Genomic DNA, 18,630 nt, shown 5'->3' on the forward strand with positions numbered 1-18,630 from the left:
AATGTTTTTTTAGTGTTTCAACTGATGTGTAAAGAGTCCGATTGAGCTCGGACTGCATAGTGTATGGGGTTGAGATAGTAGCTCAACTCGAGTAAATATCAGTTGAGGCGCTGAGGCTTCATCTACGTGCATGCATGCATGGATGTTAGGCTAGAGACATATTTTCTCTTCCGTTCCGCGTTTGTCTCGGCCTCAGGCTCGTTAATTCGCTGCATCTACGAATCAATAGCGTAGTAACCAAGAAATGACGAATCTCGTGTCATTCTTAGCAAACCTCGTTTGAGTCAGATCGCAGTTTACAGCAAGATCGCCGCTCATGTCCCAAACGCCAGCATAGCAAACACGCAGCACATGAACAAATCCGTGATCCAGAAACCCTGTGTTCCTTGCATATCGCAAACCCCAGGTTGGGTCTGATGATAGACTATGTATCTCGTTGCGACGTGTAACCAGCAAAACGTTGGACAGTGAGACAAAAAGCCATGTCAATTCTGGGAAATGACCGAAGATGCAAATACAGAGAGAGTATGCCCAGCGCCAATGGAATTGGACCCCTGTTCTTGTTGGCTGTGGCTCAGCGAGGCAGAGCGCTTGACAGGGCTCACTTCTCGCTGTTGTTTGGTCGTTGACTCGCTGGTATTGCCGCTGAGATGAGGGGCTTGTCGACGGATCGCCTTCGTTATTCGGGGCTCGTCTCGCTATCGCTTTGAGAGGAAATGTTTTGCGATTCACGGGCTGTACCCTGTCTGCTGGCTGTGTAATGCTAGGACTTGAGTTATTCATGAGGTTGTCGTTGAGTTGCCTAGTCACTAGTTCGTTCCGCTCTGTGATTCACGGTCACCAGAAATGCTGTATAAACAGCCCGTGAAATGCTCATCTAATGACGATTTACTATCAATCTCGTACATCACAATTCCTCCCAAGACCTCGTCTGACTGGCTCTTGTCAGAGAAATATCATCGTTGGCCTCACATCATCCTCCAATTTCCCACTGGTCCGTTACATCCGCCACAAACGCTGACCAAGGCTTGGGGACGACAAAAATTACATACAAAATCGCCACTCGGATCTCTCCATTTTATTTACCTACTGCAACTCAAAGCAGCAAGTATAGTACAAGCGCCCTTGTATCTGCGGACGAAGCGGAACCATCCCCTCTGAACAAACTCGTCTCCTTGTGCCTTGACGTGTCGCACCTTGACCAAGACAGACAAGACTGGGGGTTGATCCTGTGCTGATCAGTGAATTCTCGCTTTCTGCGCCCCTGAATTTCTTGGAATACCTCATCGTACTTGACCCTGATTTCAAGAATATCTTTTCTTTCCCTATTCATCTATATCCTATATCCTATCTATAGTGGCCATTTTTCTATCTTTTTTCCTCTCAAAACTTGCCTCACTTGGCGCTCCACTCAAATCAAACCTACTTAAGCATTGGTCCCTAACGCTTCGCCTTGCGCTGAGCTGACCCCTCCGGACTCGACTACTACGCTACTCACCCTACCCTGCGAACTGAGCCACGCCCTCGAATCCATCGCTTGCTCCAGCCTTCAGCTTCAAAGTCCAGTCCAATTCCTTTCAACAACTGCGCATCTCTCCACAGGCTTCTTCACCGCCTCACCCCTCGACATTTCTATAACTCTCCTTCGCCAGTCGCTTCCGGACCTTGATCGCTTCTGTTATTCCGACATTGATTGCCCTTTTCCCTCTCTTTTCTTATCAAGCAAGCACCTTTTACGGCTGTTACACCGAAGACCGGCGCGAGCCCACCGCCACACTCACAATCCCACGAATTATGATGGGATCAAAACAAATGCCTGATCGCAAAGAGCTTCGCGATTACAACTACGCTGTTGCCGGCCAGTAAGTCTATTGATTCTTTTCGCATTGCATATGCGCTTCTCATCCGAGTAATTTGTCCTCCCTTGAGAGCGCCTCTGTTGCTCTGGCTTGACATATTTGCGTCACAATGCCACCCCCGCGCTTCATCTGCATCATGCTAATTTCGATGACTTAAGTGCCGGCACGCTTTGTACCCCCGATGGCGAACTATTCATCAAGCCTTGCACACAGTCCGAGATCGATTTCTACCAGTCTGCCAATCGAAGACATCCCGAGTTCGCCGATATTATGCCATTGTTTATGGGATCCCTCTTGCTTACCGATCCCACTGAGAAGACAATAGACGAGGCTGTTGCAGGTGTTATCTCCCATGCCGGAGACCTCAAGACGTCAAAAGAAGAGATTGTCGCTTCGGTTGCTGAACAGGTTGCTCATGCTACAGCGACACAACAAAAAGAAGGCGGTGCTTGGGTGCCGGCCAAGGATAACAAGATCAAGACCGATAAGGCGGTTGTGCTGGATAATGCTACCTTTGGTTTCAAGAACCCCAATATCCTCGATGTCAAGTTGGGGGTAAGACTCTGGGCCGACGATGCCCCTCAACAAAAAAAGCAGCGCTTCGACAAGATCTCGGCTGAGACGACACACGGTAGCTTGGGATTCCGGATAGCGGGAATGCGGGTCTACCGCGGGTCAGAAGATGCTTCGGAACTGGACGAGGAAAACTACAAGATCTACGATAAGGATTATGGTCGAACAACAGTCACTCAAGAAAACGTCGTTGATGAGTTCCGAAAATTCATCTTCAACAAAAACGCTGGCATTGATGAAGATCTCGGCAAGGCCGTTTGCGCAGCCTTTGTCCGAGATTTACAGAGAGTTGAGGAGATTCTCTCACGTCACGAAAGCCGAATGTACTCGTCTTCACTACTTTTCATCTTCGAGGGCGACGGCCAAGCTCTCCGAAGCGCTATTGAAGAGAACAACGCACTCATCGACGCAGAGGCAGGTATCGGCCAAGCAGCTCGAACTACCAAGAGGGTTGATAGCGGCATCGCTCTGGACGACGAAGACGAGCTAGACGAAGACTCGGACCTCGAAGCCTCCCTGCCACAAATATACTCCCTAAAACTCATTGACTTTGCCCACGCCGAATGGACCCCCGGCCAAGGACCTGACGAGAACGCCTTGACGGGTGTGAGGAGTCTTTTACGCATTTTCCAAGAGATGGCGTAAAACTTTTTTACGGAAATGAAAAAGGGCAAATACATTTGGGCACCTTTTATGATCATGACAAAAAACAACGCTTTCAAATGGGGACGGATACAAGGAAAGCATTTTGCTTAGACGGAAATGGAGAGGAGTCTCGATACCCATGTGCTAAAGGATCGAAAGGGGATCCAATGATCGAATGTAGAAAAACAGCTGCGCTGCGCTGCGGCTCGGTGCATGGCGTCCATGATGATGACAATTTAACTTTTACTTCCGCTTTGTTCTCACGTTGGGTGTTGCTTTTTATGCCTGACGTCTTGTTAGATGTCTGGTCGTGGATTTGGAGTTCAAGGGGCTGGATTTAGTTGTACAATATATAAGTATAGAGGATTAGGTCATTATAGGAGGTTATAACACACACAACCTTTACTCTATTCTATTCACTCATATATGTGATACTCCCAATGGAGAAGTAACGGTTAGAAGTATTCACGTACACAATGTTTTTACAGAACGAAGAATGTTTGAACAGGTCTTCATAAACTACCTTGTCCAGAAAACTTCATATACCTCGTAGAACAGCCTAGAAACAAGCCTTCAAAGCTCAAGCCTACGAATGTAAGTCTAATTACCACAAACAAGTTGAAATACCGAATCATCATACTAGAAACGCATGAATCCAACCAAATTCGACGTTCAAAAACTCCTGATATAATTATTGTGAAGTGGAGAATACGCAGGCGCCTGTATGGAGCCGAGTTCCTCGTAGCAGCACCCATGATTCAGTAACCGATAACCCCATTGTCCCAAGACCCTCCATCAAAAAGAACATCGTAAGATGTAAAAAAATGAAACTCATTGATGAGACTGGGACTCGAACCCAGGAGGATTGCTCCACCAGGAAATTGGTGTTAAGGTTAACCTTAACCTGGCGCCATAACCAACTCGGCCATCTCACCTAAGTCCTTTAGGACCCGCTTGTTGTTGTGAAAGGCCTCGCAAAATTCTAACAAGTCGCTGGAATTTCGAAGAAATAGATACGAAGCCATCTCGGTGCCGTATTTCCGTATCGTGTAAAAGGGAACATGTGGCGGAGCGTTTAATCCTTGGACTGAATCTTGTGATCTCCAGCGACGACGTCGGCGTAGGAAGGTGGCACACCCTGGCTTTCAGAACTACCCTCGCCGTTATTTGTCACGCCATGCTGCTGAGGCGCAGGACGAGAAGAACCGCCAGCGTTCTGAGTGCCGTAGTTCATGCTGTTATTGTTGTTGCTAGCACCACCATGATGAGGTTGGGGTTGGGGCTTGGGCTGCTGGTTCTGGGGGTGGCCGTGGCCGTGCTGATGAGGGCCTGGCGGGCACTGAACGTAGACGTAGGTAACGCGGTTACCCTCACGATCATGTGGCAAGGCTTCGTACTCGTAGGGCGGCTCAGGGTATTTGGCGATGATGTACCATGCATGGATAAGGCCGGGGATGTAGGCGAGACAGCAGAGAAGGATGTTGATGAGAGAGTCGGCGCTGCAGAGACCGCACTTTACCCAGACTAAATCGATGTTAGCAATGATGCGCGACAGGGAAACTGGTGGACTTACCGGGCAGTGGGGGGAAGAGAATGGCGAGGAAAGCGAGGAAGAAGTCGGCGGAACACATTGTTGTGTAGTAGAGAGCGTTCGAAACTCTTGAATGAAAGATATCAAAGAGAAAGCGATTGAGTTGAAGAATTGATGGTGTTTGTATGTTGTTTGGTGCGAGGAAGAAAAGAGAGCGTGTGACCTGATTGATGATGACGAAGGGTTCTTGCGAGGTTCTGCGCTACGCCATGCAAGACAGAGGCCGGTCACCTGGAGGGTGGCGTCTCTGGGGGAGGGGCTTGCGTAAGAGGGACTGTGCAGAGAGGAAGGGAGTGCGTGATTGGCTGTAGCTGAGGCGTCAGTCACTGGAACCCCGCCGACAGCCACAGAATCGGGTCATCACTGAGTTTAGAGTCCTGGAGGCAGCCAAAGTCGCCTCAACAAGACTTCCTATGAAATGCAGCGATGAAGATACTGAGTTGAAGATCCACGTCTATTATTAGGCTTCCATACTCTAATTGAAGTGCCTCTGAGGAGATATTGAAACAAGAAGTGCAGCGTCTTCTTACAATATTCTGCGATATGGTTTCGCATACGTCATTCCACTTACACTCTCGACAAGACATGGATGGATTTCAGGCAGAAGCGCAAAACATCTGACGCAGATAACGAATCGCTTATGCAAAGCTAAACTGTAAGTTTATTCAACTACTCACTGCCAGCTACCAAATACCAAGTCAAGTAGCTCGCACAACTGATACCAGAAACTGGTTTCAACACGCTACTTCACTACGCACAGCTTCAGACAACCGCGTGCCCTCATGGTGCTGCTTCCGCTCAGCACTTTCACATGAAGTCACGCATTCATCGGGCGAATGGTTTAGTGGTATAATACTCCCTTAGCATAATTCAGCCTTCTGAAGAATCTGGGAGTGGTCCAGGGTTCGATTCCCTGTTCGTCCAACTTAGGTGGTTAGAACCCACTGTTATCCACACTTTTTGGCACTTAATTTTTTTTCTTTCTAAAGAGACAATTATCAGTCATTAAGATCACTAACTTTTCAATCGTACAGCATCACCATAAACACAAAGCAAGTGCTCTTTTTCTGCCTTATTGCATTTCCATGTTTTACTCCCTGTTCTGCTAAAGTTGCTTTCGAGGCCTTGGATAGGGCGCAGTCAGCAGCTCATTCTCAAGATACCTGTGGTCTATAAGTGACCTAGTGAGAAGAATGATTTATTTATTCTTAAGTTCACATTAAAATTCAATAACTATCTTAGAGCAAGATAAGGTATTAAACACAAGCCTTTTAGACTTTACTTTCAAGGCAGCAGAAAGCTTTGATATGTTAGGTTTTCACGGAAACTTCCATTGGAATATAAATACCCTGGAAGTCCTCTCTTTGCAAATGCGACGGAAGACCTTCTCGTCCAAAAACGCCCTCAGGGAGTTCAAGACTCAAGACCTTTAAGACCATGTACTAAAGTAAATAAAGTAATCGAAAGCTCCCCTGAGCTCATGCTTAGATTGCATAAGGCCATTATAAATTTACCTAAGTGTTTTCGTATTTGCGATTCCGAGGTTGTCTTCGAGTTGCTTGCTGACTCATCCATTTTTTATTTTCTGGGAGGTATCCAGTATACCTTCCATTCATCTCAAGCTTGGGTGCAGCAGCGTCAACACAACACACCAATACGATGGACGACTTATCGAATCTTGAGCTGCTGTCCCTCGTCTCGAAGGTGTCCTCAGAGTTGAAGAATCATATGAACTTAGAGGACAAGACTGTCGCTGAATTTCTCATCGATAAACGAACCAAATGCAGCAACTTCGAGGATTTCCGCGATGATCTAGCAAAGGCTCTCCCCTCGATTCCTCTCAGTCTCATCGAGAGTATCGATCGTTTGGTGCTTGCTCTACACCCACAGTTTAAAGGTAAAAAGGCCAACCACGAAGAGCACCATTCGAGGACCCTAGAAGAGAAGGAAAAGGTCTTCAGTGGGCTCGCACTGCCGGATAAGGAGCCTGCGCGTGACGATGGATCGGGCGCATTCGACGACACACTGGCGCTGTTAGAAGGTCTAGAGGGGAAGGCGAAAAAAGAGAAGTCCACGAGAAAACGAAGTCGAAGCCCCCGCGAGGCTGATTACAAAGAGTCAAGGAGGAGAAAAAGGTCGCGCTCGAGAGAACGACGAAAACGAGATAAATATCGATCGCGGTCACGGTCGCATGAGCGAGGCGACGAAGATTGGCGTGATGGGTACCGCGATTCGCGCAAAGATCGACGAGGGCGTCGGCGACACGACGACGACGACGACCGATTTCGCAATGCTCCAGCTCCTGAGGTTGATGATTCGCCGCAGCTGCACAAGGTCTACGAGGGACATGTTACAGGCCTCAAAGAGTTCGGTGCCTTCATCAATTTGCACAATGTAAGAGGCAGAGTCGATGGCCTCGTACACGTTTCGCGAATGTCTGCTGGACAGCGCGTCAACCACCCGTCGGATTTGGTGTCGCATGGACAAAAGGTCTGGGTCAAGGTGACAAGTCTCGATAAGGATCAGAATGGCCGCGATCGTGTGGGCTTGTCAATGAAAGATGTTGATCAGTCGACTGGGGAGGACCTAGAACCACAAGCTCGAATGACAACTGGTGCCAATATGGAAGCTTTGGGAGGAGGAGGAGGTGGTCTAAGGGACGGGTTTGCGGAACCAACCGGCATGCCTCGAGATAGCTTGGGCCCTCCACGACGACAGAAGAAGAGAATGACTTCTCCCGAAAGGTGGGAGATTAGACAATTGATCGCATCGGGAGTGGCCAAGGCTTCGGATTACCCTGACCTGGAAGAAGACTACAACGCGACTCTCCGCGGAGATGGCGAGCTTGAGCTTGAAGAGGATGTCGATATTGAGGTTCGTGAGGAGGAACCACCGTTCTTGGCCGGCCAGACCAAGCAGTCCCTTGAATTATCACCTATCCGCGTTGTCAAGGCCCCAGAAGGCTCTATGAATCGAGCAGCTATGTCTGGTACTGCCTTGGCAAAGGAACGCAAAGAACTCAAGCAACAAGAAGCCGATGCAGCTGCGAAGGACGAACCCAAAGAGAACCTATCCTCTCAATGGCAAGATCCTATGGCTGATCCCGATAAGAGGAAGTTTGCTAGCGATTTGAGGAATGCCAGGAAGAATCAGCCTTCCGAAGACGTTCCCGAATGGAAGAAGGCAGTCATTCCAAAGGGACAGTCTCTGGGCAAGCGCACCAATTTGAGTATCAAGGAACAGCGAGAGTCGCTTCCTGTATATGCATTCCGAGAGCAACTGATCAAGGCTGTTTACGAAAACCAGATCTTGATTGTAGTCGGAGAAACAGGATCAGGAAAGACGACTCAGTTAACACAATACCTCGCTGAAGCTGGCTTTGCCAATGATGGTATCATTGGCTGTACGCAACCTCGTCGTGTGGCTGCCATGTCCGTCGCCAAGCGAGTAGCGGAAGAAGTGGGCTGTAAGCTTGGTGAAGAGGTCGGATATACGATTCGATTCGAAGACTGCACTAGTCCTTCGACGAAGATCAAGTACATGACTGATGGTATGCTTCAACGTGAGATTCTGGTAGATCCCGATATGTCGCGATACTCCTGTATCATGCTTGATGAAGCTCACGAACGTACCATTGCCACTGATGTGCTGTTTGCCCTGCTAAAGAAGGCTCTCAAGCGACGCCCCGATATGAAAGTCATTGTCACTTCAGCTACTCTCGATGCAGATAAATTTTCTGCGTATTTCAACGAATGTCCCATTTTCACCATTCCAGGTCGAACGTACCCTGTCGAAATCCTCTACTCGAAGGAACCCGAGTCCGATTACCTGGACACTGCTCTTGTCACAGTCATGCAGATCCATATTACCGAGCCCAAGGGCGACATTCTTCTTTTCTTAACAGGCCAAGAAGAAATTGACACGGCATGCGAAGTCTTGTATGAGAGAATGAAAGCTTTAGGGCCTAATGTGCCAGACCTTATCATTCTTCCCGTCTATGCTTCACTTCCGACGGAAATGCAAAGTCGAATCTTCGATCCTGCACCCCCTGGCAGCCGTAAGGTTGTCATCGCCACCAATATTGCAGAGACTTCCATTACCATCGACGAGATTTACTATGTCGTTGACCCGGGCTTCGTGAAGCAGAACGCTTACGACCCCAAGTTGGGTATGGACTCTCTCGTCGTCACACCAATTTCTCAGGCCCAGGCAAACCAAAGAGCTGGACGAGCCGGACGAACTGGACCCGGAAAGTGTTTCCGTTTATACACCGAGGCAGCTTACCAGTCTGAAATGTTGCCGACTAGTATCCCCGAAATCCAACGACAGAACTTGTCCACAACAATCCTCATGCTCAAGGCAATGGGCATTAACGACTTGCTTCACTTTGACTTCATGGACCCGCCCCCTATCAACACCATGCTTACAGCACTGGAGGAGCTATATGCCCTCAGCGCCCTCGACGATGAAGGTCTACTTACTCGACTGGGGCGAAAGATGGCTGATTTCCCTATGGAACCTTCTCTTGCCAAGGTGCTTATCGCTGCCGTTGATCTAGAATGTGCAGACGAAGTCCTCAGCATCGTGTCCATGCTTAACATTCCCACTGTCTTTTACCGCCCCAAAGAGAAGCAGTCTCAAGCAGACCAAAAGAAGGCCAAGTTCCACGATCCCCACGGCGATCACCTAACCTTCCTCAACGTCTACAACTCGTGGAAGCAGAGCGGCTACTCAGCACCCTGGTGTTTCGAGAACTTCATCCAAGCGCGTTCCATGCGTCGCGCAAAGGACGTCCGCGACCAGATCGTCAAGATCATGGACCGCTACAAACACTCCATCAAGTCCTGCGGCCGCGACACCGAAAAGGTCCGCAGGGCCCTCTGCGCAGGCTTCTTCCGCAACGCAGCCCGCAAAGATCCCCAGGAAGGTTACAAGACCCTTATCGAGGGCACCCCCGTGTATCTGCACCCGAGCTCCGCGCTCTTCGGCAAACAGGCCGAGTGGGTCATCTACCACGAACTCATCCTCACGAGCAAGGAGTACATGCACTGCACCACGAGCATCGAGCCCAAGTGGCTTGTCGAAGCCGCCCCGACCTTCTTCAAGGTTGCGCCGACGGATAAGCTGAGCAAGAGGAAGAAGGCGGAGAGGATCCAGCCGCTGTATAATAAATTTGCTACGGAGGACGATTGGAGGTTGAGTGCGCAAAGGAAGGGCGGAAGAGGAGGTGGCGGTGGTGGAACCTGGGGTTAATGTCATTTTATATACAAATACTAGAATGGGCGTTGGGGGGGCATATTACGGTTTTAAGAAGATTGAGACTTGCATCTTGAGTGAATCACGCTACAGGGAAAAGGGAGTACCCAGAGAAAGGGCGGAAGAGGAGGCAATGATGAGAGATTGGGTGAACTTAATGTTATTATATGTTAGAAGTGTCAAGTCATAGCACACTACAAGACAAAGAAGGACTGGTCTAAAGTTGCGATTTCAACCCTAAATTGCAGAAAATTGGATGAATTTATGACCGTTTTGCATAGTTTGTTTGGTATAATCGTTTTATGATCTTAAGAGTATCTTAGCTAAGTTGTTCTCGCTCGTCCAAGACCTCAGGCCTTTGTACACCTGCTAGCAAAAAGGTCGCCCAACGTTCAAGCCCGTATGAAGGTCTCGACTCAGGTCTTATCTCTTGCAAGCACACGAACAAACCTCCTCGACCAAGGCCACCAAACCCCAGTCCCTGACACAGGGCCCGCCAAGACCAGGGAACAACAACAGAAACAATAGCGGCTGTTCCCCCTCGGTCCCGATAACTCAAACGCCATAGATCACCCACCACCGTCGGAGATTTAGAGAGCCAACAGATCGGAAGTGCCGATTACCCCTTTATTGTGGTTGTCTTGGCGGACCGTTGGTGGAATTTCCGTCGTAGGGTTGCTGAACTTTGGCGATCAGAGGCTGCTTTTGGAGCGTGACATGGACTTCAGTACGTTGTTTACGCTGTATGTCAATGGGGAGTATGATTCATTTAAATCCATGAAGAAGTCCATGAACATATCAAGTTCAGTGGCGGAGAGCTTGGTGTACTGAAACAATTCAGTGTAGTAATTATAGTCGTAACTTCATTCTCTTGGTCGTTAAGAGTACATACAGGTATAAATAAGCTTCAAACATCCCCTGATACAATACAAAAAGCAAATCTTCATCCAACGCCCGCATATTATACCATCATTTCGTCTTTCCATTCATCACGTATTTAAATTGGCGACACAATCATTGCCACGTACTTGACATATCCTTCAGTATCTTTGAGAGGTGTCCAGTGGCTCATCATCTTGGCTGGCTTCTTCGGTGATGTTTCCCCGCTGTCACCACTCAACGTTCTTGTCATATTGGCACGGCGAGGGATGTGGTTTGCAAGTGCAAGATCCAATGACACGGATTTTCCATCGCGGACAACGAGATCTCGGACTGTCGACTTGAATGCCTTGGTAACTGATGGCAGTGTAGATTGCTCAGTGAAAATGTCAAATATATCTTTGCCAATGATAGCCTCCGCCGACATGCCCAGATCAAGAGCATCGAGCATCTCTTTAGAGTAGAAAGACACACACAACTTGGGTGGATACTTCATCTCCTGATCGAGAGGCATTGCGCCCAAAGATGCTGGGTATGAAGGAACGTGCTCAAGAATCATATATCGGGCGTATGTTGTCATGAGCATTTCTGGCTGATTAGAAAATCTCCTGATAACGTTTCGTGTGCTGTAGGTCTTGTCAAGTATCGTGGGTCCAGCTGATGACCGGGGTCTATCCGAGCTACGGCGTGGGCTCAATGGTGGCGACAGAGGAGGAGGAGGCGGCTTTTTGAATGCTTTGAAGAATCCAGACATCTTTGCTGTCTTGTATTGGTTGTTCTTGACACTCAGGGCTTCCTCCGCTTCAGGCTCGCCTTGAGATCCGTCGCTAGCCCAGCGAGAGTTGCTCCGTTCGGGTGTCTTGTCTTCCTCTGCAGCACCGTACGACAAAACTTTCAGAACATCATGAGTGTCGTGCAGCGAGGACGACACGTCGATTTGGGCGCCCATAAAGAACTTTGTTTTACCAGCGGTGTCGAGAAGAGGGCACAGGAAAAGAAGGTTCCAGAACGGCGTTCCATCTTTCCGAAAGTTGAGGAGCAATTCCGTACACTCCTCGTTGCGCCAGATTGCGGAGCGCATCTTGGCAATTCCGTCTCGGTCAGTTTGTGGCCCCTGAAGGAAGCGGCAATTGTGTGCCAAAACCTCACTTCGTGAATATCCTGTCAGTTCCTCAAACTCATCGGAAGCAAAGACAATAGGGTTTCCGGATCGCGACGGATCACTTAGACAGAATGATCCCTTAAGGCCCGGGTAAGGGTTTGGTGGTGAGTCACCTTCTGCGTCGAGGGAGAGAGCCAGACTAGTACACTGAGATAGTTGCTGTTTGACAAAATCGGGGAAGATTTCTCTGACGATGCGTTGTTCGATATAGGTTTTAGATTCGAGAAACATGTTTTCCAGGCTGGGAATAAGTGATGTTGTGAGATGCTTGATGTTGGTGTTGAGAGCCTTGGACATAGGGGAGGGTAGATTAATTGGTGATGTTGCGGTGATGGATGTATACGAAGTTGATATTGTCGAGAGTTGAATGACAACCTGCTCCAGGGATTGAATATAGTCGCGAATCTGCTCATGATTAGAATCTGTGAGGTGATATCATGTCTTCTCAACTTACCTTCATGAGGTAGTCAACATTCTGACCAAGTCCTCGACTGGCGGCGAATCTCCATAATTGACCACTAGCAGCATGATCGGCCATGACCATATCAAACATCTCACGTCCAACGAGATCAGGAATAGGCAACTCGCCGGAACCATCCGACTCAGTGAAAGCGATACTAGATCTTTGACTTCTGGACGATGTAACAGAGTCAATGCTCCTCAATCTCTCACCTGACCACTGCCCCAGCCCGTTGCTATACATGCCGGCACGCGGTGTGCCATCAGGGTGGTAGTCGGTATATTGTCTCAGAATGTCCTCATTGGTGTGAAGTGAAAGGCCTGAATTGCTGCGCAGGCGGTATGATGAGAATTTAGCACTCTTGGGGCGGTTTGATCTGCTACTTTTGGGTGGTGATTGAAGACCCCGCAGAGATGAGGTGACAGAATCGGAGTTGTTGTTGTTGGAGAGCGTCGACGTTGTGGAACGACGACGCTCAAAATCGGGAAGAGATGGAATAGGAGGAGGTTCGAATGATCGAAGAGCGTTGATTGTAGGCATCTTGTCCTAATTATTATGCCCCTCCACAAAAAGAGGACGGACAAGTCGGGTTGTTGCTTTATGTCTCGGGAGTGGTGGAATGTAATGCGATTGTGCGACACAAGCGCAGTGGGTTATTATAACAGTTGCCGATTGATGTTTATAGCGCGCCAGAGTAAAGAAAGAAAGGAATTAAAATGTGAGTATTTGCGCTCTCATTTAGTGAGAGGAAAAGATCAAGAGTTGTTATTGTTGAGAGCGACAGTGTAAAGCTTAGAAGATCATAGTGGGTGAGTGTTGGTGGGAGGTTGTAAGTTATCAGATTGGATTGGATGGAAGACGAGAGAAGAAAGGAAAGAAGGAAAGAATGGGACCCGAGCACAAAGAGCAACAACAAGAAAGGCAAGAGCAGCCCAGGTAAAGCAATGACAGGCAGGACAAGACCCTCGTTCAATCGCGAGTCGCGGAGCAGGAGCAGCCCACGATCGCTTAATACCACGGTACCAGGCCCAGCTCCTTCCTCAGGTCGCAAGAGAATGACCTAGGACTGACTCGCTCTCAGGTCGCCATGCAATTCAGTGGATCAATCACAGGCTACGAAGGTGAGCTTGCGGGGGCGGGCCAAGTCGGGTTCGAGCAACCTTGGCCGAAAGCCACTAAAGAACCCAGTGGCTTCTGCAATGCTGGGTCCCCTTTTTAGCGCTGCAGAAATGCAGATAGCACATGTTTTCCGGAAGATATGCCCGCCCTGTGGAAAAAATACTGCGGAAGACTTCACATCAAAACTCGCTGAGGAGGTTCCGGTGTTTTATTATCCCCCCTGCGACGAGCTGAAGACTTGCATTGAGTTTTGAGTTTGCAGGGGTTCAACATGCATGCATTGATGATAAATCCATTCATCATGAGAGTCTCCTCACAGACTGACTGACTCTGAGTCTTGCCTCTCGGACCCCGTTGACTGAGACAAACTATCGAAGCTAACAACTGAACCACCAGCGGATCGGTCCAGAGCTTGCGGTGGCTAACAAGAGGCGTCGATCCGTTTGCGGGCTGGTCACCCAAAAGAGGAAGCCTCCAAAGAAGAAGAGAGAGCAAGCTAGCGATCTACGATCCGACAACACGGACCCATTCGTTGTCATGTCATTGTACTCTGAGTTGAGTCAAAGAGCCAACGTTTTTTTCTCTTCTCTTTCTGGCTCTTTTCTCCGATTAAAGGAAATGCCCCCGTTCAAACTCTGTTCCTTTGAGGCGTTGAAAGGTTACGTGATCTCGGGAAATGATGACGACGAAGGTTGAGGTCGGTTTTATGCAGATGAATGCAAACACTTTGGGAGAAGTTAATCAAGGAGGATCGACAAGGATAGGCCGCCCTGCCACTAAAGAGAGAGAAAAAAAACCACATGCAAGAGTGCGGTGGAGTTGCAATTGACAATTCATCTGAAACATCGAGGTTGCATTAGAGACCCTTGTTTTTGATTCCGTTCAATTAAAATAAATTAAACAGTGACACTCTCACTAATTACCCAACTCTCCATGATTATATATCACTACCATTTTTGACATTCCCCTTCGTTCAAGATAAACTTAAACAACAGAGATTACGTGACCTCTGGCCAAAAGGTTTAAGCCACATGATCGACAGGCCAAGGTGCATCCCTGCGTCAATCATCTCAACATGGTAACTTAATGACGATGAAAAGAGAACCGAGGTATGCCATTCCCATCACCATCTTTTCTCTCTCATCGTCATTCCAAATTCCTCACGAATGCAAATGCTGTCAGTCCCAGTCACAAAAAATAATACGCCGAACCGCGTCGGCCCGTTGAACAGATTGGGTTGAATACGATGGTATTAGTGCCACACCGTCATGTCTGGCCTTGTTGGTCCTCTCCAAGAGTGACCCCTGTAGAGCGTCGAGCGTCAAACCCGGCAATTTGGTCCTGTTCGGTGCAAGGCTGTGTTTTTTGCTTTTTCCCCTCTGATGTTTTTTGACGTCTGCACGTAGAGCCCAGGGATGCTGGTCTTGAAGATTTGAATTAATTTCTTTTTATTGCTCACGCGACAGGCGAATGTCATCTGGCAGCTGCAGTGGCACCTCGGATAATCTACCCCATTATCCAGGCGTGCTTGGTGGCATTCGCCAATCGAATATAGGACCCCATCCCTGATTATGAACCTGCTCGGACCTGGTGGTTTGTGCTTTTTGTTATTCATGCGTCTTCTTCCCCTCGCTGCACAGACTCTTTCAGATGTGTAAAGGGTCCCGGACACTGCCCAGATTAATTCCCATGCGCAGGTATCAGATATCGCTGCGGCTTTTTGTCATGGCGTTGGTTGTGTCTGTCAGTGTATCAAAGCGTTGAAACAGCTGGTTAGTACAGACTAGGCAGTTCTGGTACAAGCACCTGCATATCGTTGACCCTCACGACTCGTATGCAGACACAGCTGAAGAGAATTTTAGCTGCATGAGTCGCAAATGGTCTGATACCGAAAAGTCCTTTACGATGGATCGCTTCCTTCCTGCGGGGGAAGGCCTGAAGCTGTCTTCGCATGCTGAAACACGCCGGCGAAAGATTCCGGGAGCGCTAGAAGCTAGAACATTGGAGTTGGCCGAAGCCAAGAGATCAGGGTCGATAAGCTCTGAAGAGACTTTTGGTTAAGTAACACAAATCAGAGTCTTTGATTGGAGGGCGCATATGACAACTTCAGATATACAAGCCTGAAGGCCCAAGGACTGCAGTTCCGTATTATGTTTGGACAGACAAGTTGAATATCAATTCAAGACTTGAACAACCATTGGCGTAGTTGTTGCGAGGATTCCAATCGAGAGTTGATTACCATTCCTGGTACAGTTTCGATGTGAAGGTCTTGGGGGCAGAGTATGCTCGGCAGATGCAGGGTAGGCCAGATAATATAGACGTCCAGGTTAATGATCTAATTGAGAACGTCACTTGTGAGTAGTAATATCATTTATATTTTGATACCATGTGCTTTGGATTACAATTGACTGAGATGATATCGAGAACTGAATAGAGAACTCGTACAAGCCCAAGGTCGTAACTGATGTCCGCCATGATATTTAGGATTATTATCAACATTGGATGATTATTTGGTGATACACACCTGAACTGTGAATACAGATATGTGCTATACATGCGGCAACAAAAAGACCGACAAGTCAAATGATCTTTTGTGCCGATTATCGTAAGGACCTTGATCTCGGAGTGCGCATTTATTATGCCCATCAAGTACGCACGCAGAAAAGGAGTATTTTCGTCTCAACTCCCCAAATGAAAGAAGCTTCTCGTACTATACTCATGATAATTTAAGAGATTGAGCTTCGACCAGTGATTCAATGCCTCTGTTTTATCTCAACCCAAAGAACCTTCTCATAAGCCTAAGTCTAGTCTAAAACCATCCGCACAAGTTGAGGCAGTGACTCAATGCCTCTTCCTCTCACGAATATATAGAACCTCCTTTCCTCCCTTCTCCTTCTTTCATCTCACTTCCTCCTCCATCTCCTCTCCTTTCTTCACTCCTTCCAACATCTCCTCTTCTGCTTTCATCTCTTCCATTATGTCATCTTCCATCATGGATCTTACAGCATCGTCTATCGCCAGCGCTAGCCAGCGGGTTATAAAGAAAGAGGAAGACGATTATGATGACGAATGCGTTCTGCCCTCTTCAAGCAAGCATACAGCAATGAAGGGTGGCCCGAAGCAGGCCATCTGCATCGATTATGATGATGACGACGACGACGACGAGAGTATTTCGGGGCCGTCTACCCAGCCCCAGAAAGCTCTAGGTAGTGACAGCCTAACTATCGTCAAGGACGAAAGCGATGAGGATAAGAAGAGCTTCACGATGAAAAGATTGAAGTCTCAAAATAATCAGGCCGTTACAGTCGAAGAGTTCTGTGATACGATCGTTGCTAACCCGGAGCCCAATGACGAAGATACGGATGATGAGGACGGTCCAGATTCCGCACATGAAGAGGACTCAGATTATCACGATTCAGACAATTCAGAAGATTCAGGCGACTCAGGCGACTCAGACGATTCGGAAGCTCAAGAGAAGCAAGTCAAGTCGAAACAGGGTACTCGTGATGCCTCAACAGTCAAGAAGCTTATCAGAAAATGCGAAATTCTAAGAAACGATCTGTTCTACAGGCAGCAAAAAGGGGAAAAGTTGACCCCCAAGGAGCAGCAGAAAATAGAGACACTTAACGCAAAGATCACCAACGCGAAGAAAGCACTTGCTATTGATGCGAAGAACGCAAGAGAGTCCCCGGCTAAGACGGCTCGGGAGTACTGGCAGCGCTATTTGAAACGAAAAGAGGAAAAAGAGGACAGAAAGCGCAAACGTGCTGGCGATGAGACAACCGCGAACAAATTTCAAAAGACAGCCATCCAAGCTGGACCTTTTGGTGGAGTTGAGCACCCTTGTTTCTCGAGAGCAGCAGCCTTATTTACCTCAAGCAGGCCAGAAGACAGCGATGACGACAACACTAGACCGGCGAACAGGATCAAGGCCACAACCCATGAAGCTCAGATAAAGCAGATCATGGCTGGTATTCCTGAGGGAAACGACACTAGACACACGAAGACACAGAAGCGTGATCTAATCAAAGCTAAAAAGTGCTTCGGGTACAGAATGATCAAGGCTATTGACGGGAAGTGGAAGCTCAAAGGGATGGAAACCCCTTTGCACAACCAGCAGCTCGTGGGTGCTACCTGGATGGCCATGCGTGAAGCCATGGGATTACATCCGGCTGGAGGTATCCTAGCCGATGAGATGGGCCTAGGAAAGACGATCACTGCTCTGGCAACAATCATTGGCCATCCAGCAGAGCGAGAAGACAGAATGGAGGGTTATGGCAAGGCAACTCTGGTGATTGCTGACAGTCCCCATTCTGCCTCGAGGACGTGGATGGATCAAATCAGTAATCACACCTCGGAAAAGTTTGCCAACAAGTGCCTGGTCTACGCCAAGGATAACAGGACCGCAAAGTGGTGGAGTACAAAGAATGTGGTGTACGTTTATTGCTCAAACGTCGCTTGTTGAATAAAAGATACTGACAAATCAAAGAATCACCCACTTAAGTGCACTACGTGCACAGTTTCCCAGCAAGAAGGAATACAAAAAGCTAAAGGCCCAATGGGCAGGAGATGAGGATGGGTTTCAGCAAGCTCTCTCGAAGAAGCTCGGTCAACTCTTCAAAATCAACTGGTATCGAATCATTCTGGACGAGGCTCATGGTATCAAGAATCAATATTCAAGTGGTTAGTCCCATATCTTGCTGTGTACTCCGCACACTCACATGAAATAGGTGCTCTCGCAGTCTGGCGACTGAACGCCAAGTATCGTTGGGCTCTGACTGGCACGCCCCTTGCCAACAGGCTGGAAGGTGAGTATTCAGATGAGCTCATTCGTCTCTTACTCACATAACTAGAGTTCTATCCCTACTTAAAGTTCATTGGTTGCAAATTTGCAACTACAATGAGAAGATACCGAGCTGAGTACATCAGGAGCGTAAGTTTTGGCACTCGATCTATCTCTTACTCCTCTAAACGGACCTAGGACCAGGCAGCTGAAAATTTCGATCAATTGGTGGCCCTTGTCATGATGAGACGGTAAGCTTTACAGATGTTGTGAAGTTGTAGACATGGTTCTAACCTCCATCGT

General features: G+C 48.2%; 5 protein-coding genes and 2 non-coding genes across 7 annotated transcripts in view; 4 read left to right on the forward strand and 3 right to left on the reverse strand.

Annotated features, from left to right (window-relative positions):
* The first annotated feature begins 274 nt into the window (after positions 1–274).
* Positions 275–3,665, forward strand: FOXG_09173 (uncharacterized protein). The gene is made up of 2 exons (XM_018388212.1): positions 275–1,862; positions 2,018–3,665. Exons 1-2 carry the CDS (start codon positions 1,795–1,797, stop codon positions 3,075–3,077), a joined length of 1,128 nt encoding a protein of 375 aa, XP_018246238.1. The 5' UTR covers positions 275–1,794; the 3' UTR covers positions 3,078–3,665.
* Positions 962–4,974, reverse strand: FOXG_09174 (uncharacterized protein). Its single transcript, XM_018388213.1, has 2 exons — positions 4,651–4,974; positions 962–4,601 (listed from the first exon to the last, which is right to left on the reverse strand). Exons 1-2 carry the CDS (start codon positions 4,706–4,708, stop codon positions 4,153–4,155), a joined length of 507 nt encoding a protein of 168 aa, XP_018246239.1. The 5' UTR covers positions 4,709–4,974; the 3' UTR covers positions 962–4,152.
* FOXG_20005 lies at positions 3,913–4,012 on the reverse strand. The gene has a single exon. It is a non-coding gene; the product is annotated as a tRNA-Leu (tRNA).
* Positions 4,975–5,498: 524 nt separating the features above from the next.
* On the forward strand, positions 5,499–5,592 carry FOXG_20006. Its single transcript has one exon. It is a non-coding gene; the product is annotated as a tRNA-Ala (tRNA).
* A 537-nt stretch (positions 5,593–6,129) lies between these two features.
* Positions 6,130–10,237, forward strand: FOXG_09175 (adenosinetriphosphatase). Its single transcript, XM_018388214.1, has one exon. The coding sequence runs from the start codon at positions 6,328–6,330 to the stop codon at positions 9,919–9,921; it is 3,594 nt and encodes a 1,197-aa protein (XP_018246240.1). The 5' UTR covers positions 6,130–6,327; the 3' UTR covers positions 9,922–10,237.
* FOXG_09176 (uncharacterized protein) lies at positions 10,191–14,690 on the reverse strand. Its single transcript, XM_018388215.1, has 2 exons — positions 12,420–14,690; positions 10,191–12,370 (listed from the first exon to the last, which is right to left on the reverse strand). The coding sequence occupies exons 1-2, from the start codon at positions 12,963–12,965 to the stop codon at positions 10,922–10,924; spliced, it is 1,995 nt and encodes a 664-aa protein (XP_018246241.1). The 5' UTR covers positions 12,966–14,690; the 3' UTR covers positions 10,191–10,921.
* A 1,846-nt stretch (positions 14,691–16,536) lies between these two features.
* FOXG_09177 (uncharacterized protein) overlaps positions 16,537–18,630 on the forward strand; it is a gene marked incomplete at both ends in the record, with an annotated part of 4,089 nt that continues 1,995 nt past the window's right edge. The window contains 4 exons of the mRNA XM_018388216.1: positions 16,537–17,978; positions 18,073–18,227; positions 18,345–18,352; positions 18,418–18,477. Coding sequence (XP_018246242.1) covers positions 16,537–17,978; positions 18,073–18,227; positions 18,345–18,352; positions 18,418–18,477 — 1,665 coding nt within the window. The remainder of the gene's footprint in view (positions 17,979–18,072; positions 18,228–18,344; positions 18,353–18,417; positions 18,478–18,630) is intronic.

The sequence above is a fragment of the Fusarium oxysporum genome, chromosome 9 (assembly GCF_000149955.1).
Source record: "Fusarium oxysporum f. sp. lycopersici 4287 chromosome 9, whole genome shotgun sequence".
NCBI classification, from domain to species: domain Eukaryota; kingdom Fungi; phylum Ascomycota; class Sordariomycetes; order Hypocreales; family Nectriaceae; genus Fusarium; species Fusarium oxysporum.